Source organism: Mus pahari, chromosome 14 (assembly GCF_900095145.1).
Source record: "Mus pahari chromosome 14, PAHARI_EIJ_v1.1, whole genome shotgun sequence".
NCBI classification, from domain to species: Eukaryota; Metazoa; Chordata; class Mammalia; order Rodentia; family Muridae; genus Mus; species Mus pahari.
In genome coordinates this window covers 61,953,057-61,961,110 of record NC_034603.1, presented here as the reverse complement: position 1 = coordinate 61,961,110, position 8,054 = coordinate 61,953,057, and the positions used below count along the sequence as shown (strand labels likewise).

Below are 8,054 nucleotides of genomic sequence, written 5' to 3'. Positions count from 1 at the left end.
TGTATGTGTGTGTATGTGTGTGTGTATGTGTGTGTGTATGTGTGTGTGTATGTGTGTGTGTATGTGTGTATATGTGTGTGTATGTGTGTGTGTGTGTGTGTGTGTGTGTGTGTGTTCAGCCAGCCACATGGCCCTCGGTCAGCTCATTGCTCTAACTCTTCTGTTTCCTAGCACTGGCGGCAGTTTGAGCCCCAGTTGACCCTGTGGGATGTGTTTGGAGCAAGCAGGGAGGTGGAAGAGCTGCTAGCACAGGGGCTGCTGCTGCTGGATCACAGGTATTGTTGGGAGTATTGTGCGGAGGGGGCTTCGCAGGCCCTGGGAGCTCTTGACTACAGATTGGGGCACGGGAGGGCTGCCATAATGAGTGTGCCACAACTAAATGTGCCCCTCCTCTTCAGAGTGGTAGAAACAAGGGAGACCAGTAGAGGAGGGTGTGGGCTGCCAGGGGTAGGCACGAATGGGCCTTTATGGTATTGGAGTCACATCCAGACCTCTCCGTTTTCCAGGGGTCTCCGGTGTTCCTGGGAGGGCCTAGCTGTGCTGGACTCCCTGTTATTGACCCTCCTACCTCAACTCCAAGAGGCCTGGCAGCACAGGCCTCCCTCACCCGTGTCAGGAGGATGACCAGACATTCTTGTATCATGAGTAAGCACTAGTTGGACTTGGAGGACTGGGCCAGATGGTGGGCATCTGCCAGTAGGTGCCATCTCTGCTCTACGTTGCTATTGCTTGGCTCCGACACCCACATGGGAATGGATGCGGTCAGTTGGATGGACAGCTGCCTCTGTTCCAGGACTGGTATCTGTCCCAGCATCCCAGGAGTCATGGGTCAGCATGTGTTCCCTGCCTAGGATGTCCTCACCCTCAACTGACTTTTGTTGGCTCTTATGGACACCAAATAACAACCTTTCTACGTGGGAATTGTATCTATCAGAGAAGTCTCATTCTAGAGGGAAGCCCTGAATTAAGCTTGTATGGTTCAGTAGAACTAAATCCCCTCCAGATACCTTACACAAGAAGAAATATAGGAATGAGATGTTTTCAAAACTATTTGAAGGGCTGGAGAGATGGCTCTGTGCTAAGAGCACTGTTTGCTCTTCTAGAGAACCAGGGTTCAATTCCCAGCAGCCACGTGGCAGCTCACAACCATCTGTAACTCCTGTTCCAGGGCATCTGGTGCCCTCCTTTGACCTCTGCATGTACCAGACACCTGTGTGGTACATAGATATTCATCTAGGCAAAACACTCATATGCATAAAATAAAAAGAAATAAATCTAAGAAAAAGATTTTTATTCAAGGCTATCTGTTGTACAGAAATGTAACCTACTCTGTGTATGTCTCATTATTTCCTAAGGGTCAAATTCAGGTTCAAAGTTTTTAAAAATATTTTAATTTTTATTATTTATTTGGGTTTTTGAGTCAGGGTCTCTCTGTGTAGCCCTGGCTGTCCTGGAGCTCACACTGTAGACCAGGCTGGTCTAGAACTCAGAGATCTGCTTGCCTTTGCCTTCCGAATGCAGGGATTAAAGGCTTGCACCAACACTGCCCACATTTTAATTTTTTAAAGTGTGTGTGTGTGTGTGTGTGTGTGTGTGTGTGTGTGTGTGCACTCACATGCACACGTGTGACCATGGAGGCCAGAGTAGAGTGTTGGATCCTCTGGAGACAAAGTTACAGAGGAATGTGAGCCATCTTTTCTGAGCACCACACTCTGGTCCTCTGGAAGAGCAGAGATCACACTCTTTCCTGCTAAGCTATTTCTTCAGCTCCTATTTTTAATTTTAAAAATCGTTTTTTTCCCCCCCGAGACAGTGCCATATGTATCTGAAACTGCAAATTCACTGTGTGGCTGAAGATAATGTTTAGCTTATGGTCCCCCTGCCTCTGCCTCCCGAGTGCTGGGATCACAGACATGTACCACCACACTCATTTTTCTGTGGTTCTGGACTTCATGCGCTGAGGCAGACACCACCATCTAAATGCCCAGCCCTATCAGGTTCAGTATTTTTGTTTAAATTTAGATTTATCTATCTTACTGTTTAAGTTTTAAGTGTTTTGTGTGCATGCCATTGAATGTGCACACCGTGTGTGCCTCTTGGATCCCCTGGAACTGGGGTTGCAGATGGTTGTGAGCCACAGTGTGGGTGCTGGGTATTGAATGTGGGTCCTCTGCCAGATCAAACAAGTGCCCTTAACGGTTGAGCCATCTCTCCAGCCCCGAGGGTAATACTGTACAGCTGCATCTTTTCTTTGAAATTAAGGAGCTCTTCATCTTGCCATGAGATCATGAGACCAAATGTCCCATCGCTTGATAATCATTTGACCAGTGACTTTAGCACCTACTAGTGATTCTTTGCCAAATCACTTTAAAATTTACATTTGTTTTTTTTTTTTTTTTAAGTTAAACACTCTGCAGTCTGGGTCCTTTATTTCTTTTTGTACATTAGGCCATGAATTCATAGGGAATGGGCTCCAGCAGCTCTGGCTCTTTTCTGTTAGTCCTTACAAAGTATGCTTCTCTGGGTGGCGCAGGCTGGCGCTTCAGCTGAACCCAGGTGCCCTTCTCTTTGGCTTCCTTCTTTTTCTGATCGTTCTCCTTCACCCGCTTCAGGAAGCTGTCTCTGCTCTTTGAGTGCTTGATGTGCTCAATCCGCACATTGATCCTCTTGGCCAGAATTTTGCCCTTAACTTGCTTGTTCACAATGATGCCCACGGCGTGCTGGGTGACATTGTAGACTCTTCCGGTTTTGCGATGGAGCACTTATGGGGCATTCCTTTTTGAACAGTGCCCATTCCCTTGATGTCTACAATATCACCCTTCTTGTAGATTCGCATGTATGTGGCCAAAGGAACAACGCCATGTTTCCTAAAAGGCCTGGAGAACATGTACCGGGTGCCTCGCCGCTTTCCCTTTGTGTTCGTCATGTTGGCGAGTTACTGGAAGATGGCTGCCGCGGCCGAAAGGAGCTACATTTGTATTTTTAAACAATTACTTATATATACAATTGCTGTATCTGCATGTGTACCTGCATGCCAGAAGAGGACCTCAGATCATATTATAGATGGTTATGGGCCATTACATTGGTGCTGGGAATCAAACCCAGGACCTCTGGAAGAGCAGACAGTGCTCTTAACCACTGAGCCATCTCTCCAGCCTCAAACTTATGTATTTTATGTATATGAGTGCTCTATTTGTATATATGCCTGCATGACAGAAGAGGACAACAGATTATAAATGGTTGTGAGCCACCATGTGGTTGCTGGGAATTGAACTCAGGATCTATGGAAGAGCACCCTGGGCTCCTAACTGCTGATCCATCTCTCCAGTCTAGCCAAATAATTTCTTAAACTGAGGATTGCAAAGTATTGGTTTCTGATTCTATTATTCCTTCCAAATTGATTATTTTCCATTTTCCCCATAAAAAAAGAACTTTCCTCTGTTATTGTTGCAATGCTAAGAATCAGACCTATGGCCTTGCTCAAGCCAGACGACCTCCTTCTATGGTAGGAATCACAAACCTATAAATCCCTAACCCTGTAACAGGCTCATCCCACCACATAGACCTTAGGTTGTCAGACTCCCTGGATGTGACAGGGAGGGGCTGCCATTAATGGGTATGTCCCAACTAGATGTGTCCCTGCTCTTCAGAGGGATGTATTTCTTCCTGATAATGCGAGACCTTTTTTCTCCTCCCCTGCTGCCTGCAGAGACAGCCTGGTGATGTGAAACCTTCCCCTCCCACTGAGACCTACCCTGGGGAACTTGGATCCTCGTCAGAACCCCAGCCATGCTGTCTGTGTGTCTATGACACTGGGGCTTGAATGTTCATACTATTGCACACTGTGCCGCTGCATGCCTGTGTGTCTGTGGCCCTGGGGCTTGAATGTCCACGCTATTGCACACTGTGCCACTGCATGCCTGTGTGTCTATGGCACTGGGGCTTGAATGTTCACGCTATTGCACACTGTGCCGCTGCATGCCTGTGTGTCTGTGGCACTGACACTTCTCTTAATAAATCTCTTACCCCGAAAAACAAACCTGCATAGCTCTTCCTTGGGCCACTTGCAACCTTTCATTCTTGACTTGGAAATTGTATGCCATACATGCAAATATGTGCGTTTGCATGCCTCTCTCTCTCTCTCTCTCTCTCTCTCTCTCTCTCTCTCTCTCTCTCTCTGTGTGTGTGTGTGTGTGTGTGGTTTCATTGTGCTAGGGCTGGAACTCAGGACCTCCTGATATTAAGCAGTCCTCTGTGACTGAGCTACACTCTCAGCCTAAAGTTCCTTGACTAATTCCTTATTGTGGCAAAGGGTACCACGGTGCCAGAAGTGATTTAGTAACCCTGCAGGTGGAAGCATGCTGACTTCTAGTGGATGATGAAAGGCAGGGGATTTCCCCCCATGCTTAGGAGTAAGCACGTGTATTTCCCATGTGCCGGTGGGTGTGACTGCCAGTCCTTCTTTGACCCTGTGGTAACGTGGTAACTGTTACTTTATTCATGAAGTAGTCATCTAGCACCAGTGGTCTGCCAGGCACCGTACTGGGCATGAACAGAGGAATAAGACCTGTCTGTGCTCTTAGGGAGCTTGATGCCGTGTTGACAGATGTTCAGAGATAAAGCGTTGCTGGTTAAGGTGTTACAGACAGCTATGGGAGCCTGGAGGGCACTGGGTTTTGAGGGGCTGAGAGGAAGAAAGAAGGGGAAAGGTGTTTTTCTTATCAATTCTTGTACCCCTAGAGCCCTGGCGAGTCTAGGCTTAGAGTAGCTGATGGGTAGCCAGGGCCGCTCAAGGGTACCCCTGCTCCAGCCTTCCCCTGATCTTGATATTCAAGAAGCTAGCACAGGGCTAGGGGAGGGGCTCCATCAGATAAACCTTGGCCACTCGGGTTTCTCCTAACTGCCAGGGCTTTGCCACCTGAGATGTCTGGGCACCTCAGGGAGCCTGTGTAGAGGTTGGATGGGAGCCAGGGCCAGATCAGGGTGGCCCCCGTCACCTTCTTTGACTCAGCCTGGTTCCACCCTTTCCAGATGAATCAGAACGTCCTGGAGGTGGGGCCCAGGAATCTAACTATTGAACACTTCCTCAAGGCTCCTGGGGTAGGGACAGGAGGCAAATGGCTAATTCCTGACATGGCAATATGGGAGTAGGATCCTTCCACAGCTTTGTTCACCAAATGGGTGGTCTTCCATTTTGGGACATTGGTCGCTGTCTTCTCAGGACTGTTGTGTGTTTTTAGATGGGGTTTCATGTAACCTGGCCTTGAGTTCTGTGTAGCTGAAGGTAACCTTACACATCTGATTCTGCTGCCCCTACCTCCCAAGTGCTAGGATTTACAGTCGTGTCCTACCGTGCCTGGCCTCATGTGTCCTACTGTGCCTGGCCTCATCTCCTATATTTAAAGTAACTCTAGGTTACACGTGATCTCTAATATGGAATAATTCTGGGTAAGTAGGGCTGGTGAGATGGCTCAGTGGGTATCGGCACTTGCCACCCAGCCTGACGATCCTGGTTTGATGCCCAGGACCTCCAGGGTAGGAAAGAGCTGCCTCCTGAAAGAGTGCCATGGTGTGTATGAATGCCCCCAGATTGTACATGTGATGTTTAAAAGAAGGAGCGGCTGGAGCAGTGGCCCATTAGTTAAGAGCAGTTACTACTCTGGCAGAAGACTTGGATTCTGTTCCCAGCATTCACTTCATGGCTTGCTTCCCGAGTTCCAGGGGATCTGACATCTTCTGGCCTCTGCAGTCACCAGGTATGCATCTGGTACAGAGGAGCAAGTGAACACTCACACACATAAACATTTTTTTAAAAATAATTTTTAACAAAAATATATAGTATATAATATATAATTTTGTATTGTTTAGGATATAATGATCAGGAAGAAAATATATAGATGTTCAATACAGAAGCAATTTTATCCCTGAAAATTCCCCATTGGGAACTTGTTAAACCTGCAGATAATGGTCCCACAGATATGCCATTCAAGTACCTCATCTTGAGCAACTCTAATGAAGATCCATTTTATTCTAGCCCTGCTCTGTGGCACCATCCATTTCCTGGGATAGAAGCACAGATTCCTTTGCTTGATTCGGCAGAGGAAGCCACAGAGTGAGATGCCTGAGTTTTATAGCTGCTCAGTATTTGCTACTACTCCTATGGAGTATGGAAGGATCATAGAAAGCTGTGAAGGGCCATGAGACATGCCCAGTTCCAGTTGTAAGAAGTGACAGGTAGACCACTGTCCGCGTGTCCCTCTGTCACAGGCACCTGCATTGTTCACACAGAGAGACTGTTGCGGCTGTCTGGTCTCAGAGTGGAGTCAGTGGTGGGTGAACAGAAGGACATTAACGTTGGCTGTGCAGCTAGTATATTTTCAGATCGTGCAGCAAAATTGAGACTAAGTTGTCAGTTATAGTCTGTAGTTCAAGCATTCAAAGATGAACCATTTCCAGGCGGGGTGCGGTCGTGTGGCTCAGTGGTAGAGGGCTCACCTAGCACACACCATCCCTGAATCCCATCTCCGGTACTGAGAGAAAGATTTACCACTGTTACGGACAGGATGAGAACGTAGCTCAGGAATCAGAGGCTGGCCAAGCATACACTGGTGGGATCCCCAGCACCGAGTGAGCCTGCCAGGTGTCCAATGTCTGTGGGAACTTCATGAGTTCAAGGTCAGCTTCAGCAGCATTGCAACCTGGGCTACGTGGGACCAAAATGCCAAACTAAAACAAAACTGGGGCTGGTGAGATGGCTCAGCGGGTAAGAGCACCCGACTGCTCTTCCAAAGGTCCTGAGTTCAAATCCCAGCAACCACATGGTGGCTCATAACCATCCGTAATGAGATCTGACACCCTCTTCTGGAGTATCTGAAGACAGCTATAGTGTACTTACATATAATAAATAAATAAATCTTTAAAAAAAAAAAAAACAACTGATTTTGTGACAACGTTGAATCTTCCTAAACTCTGGACATCAGTCTCTCCATTGATTGAACTCTCTGATTTCCTTAACTAGTGTTTATAGTCCAGATCTTCAGGTCTCCTGTCTTTTCTTTTTCTTCCTAACTTCTTTTCCCTGAGGGGAATTTTAAAGCCAACTTTTAAACCACTATAGACAGGCAACACTGGAAACATTAGGCAGAATCGTAAATGGGGGTGGGAGGGAGCGTGGTAATGTTCACACCGTTTTTTTATCTGCTCATGTTTCCTTCCTGTGAGTGTCCAGGAATGAGCCATATTTTTGCTGAGTACCCGGGCGCAGGTCTAATTTTGTACTCTTGTCTCTTTCCGTTCTCATTTTTCACGAGCCGTTCTCCCCTGAGCACCACGGTCCTCATCTTTCTCTTCTTAATTGTTGAACAGTGTTTCAGTGAGTGAATTGTCTAATAATCATCGCCCTAATGTAAATGGCTCACACGGTTATTCACGATGACTAATGCTGCGGTGTGTGTTTTTATGGCTGTCTTTGTTTCCTTCCCGTGGATTGTCTCTTCAGGTTGGTGCCCCAGAAGGAGATAGTGGGGCTAAGGGTTAAAGGGCATAAGGGCTTTAATGATCCTTGGTATGAATTACTATATTGTTTTCTAAAGGTTTTTCAAAAAAGAAAAAGAAAAAAAAACTCCTGCTTTAAAAAAAAAAATACACATCTCTTTTTCAACCACATAAAAGAAAAGCCAAAAAATTATACTACAGAAATTTCCACAACATCCGGACAACGATCGCTCCAGACAGCTCGTGATGCATAGATATATATGTAGATGGAGAGATAAAAATAATTTTTTCACAAAAGGGATCATATTTCTATACCAGTTTTACAGCCTGATGTCTGTCTTTCTTTTCTTTCTTTCTTTCTTTCTTTCTTTCTTTCTTTCTTTCTTTCTTTCTTTCTTTCTTTCTTTCTTTAACGCAACATGTTCTGGGGGTTTCTAGCTGGTTCTTTCCCTAGGGTGTGTCTGGGTGCTGGAATGGTGTAGTGTGGTCATTGCTATAAGCCTGAAGCTGTACCAAGGATTTTTACCTGAATTTAGTTTGTTGAAGTGCAACAAAACCCA

At 46.3% G+C, this 8,054-nt stretch overlaps 1 protein-coding gene and 1 pseudogene across 2 annotated transcripts in view; one reads left to right on the top strand and one right to left on the bottom strand.

The window, feature by feature from the left end:
• Positions 1 to 1,262, top strand: part of Rsad1 (radical S-adenosyl methionine domain containing 1) — a 7,540-nt gene extending 6,278 nt beyond the window's left edge. For both annotated transcript variants that reach the window (XM_029545593.1, XM_021213353.2), the window contains exons 8-9: positions 172 to 275; positions 507 to 1,262. In XM_029545593.1, coding sequence (XP_029401453.1) covers positions 172 to 275; positions 507 to 624 — 222 coding nt within the window. In that variant the 3' untranslated portion in view covers positions 625 to 1,262. The remainder of the gene's footprint in view (positions 1 to 171; positions 276 to 506) is intronic.
• Positions 1,263 to 2,444: 1,182 nt separating this feature from the next.
• Positions 2,445 to 2,962, bottom strand: LOC110332241 (annotated as a pseudogene).
• Between the last annotated feature and the right edge of the window lie 5,092 nt (positions 2,963 to 8,054).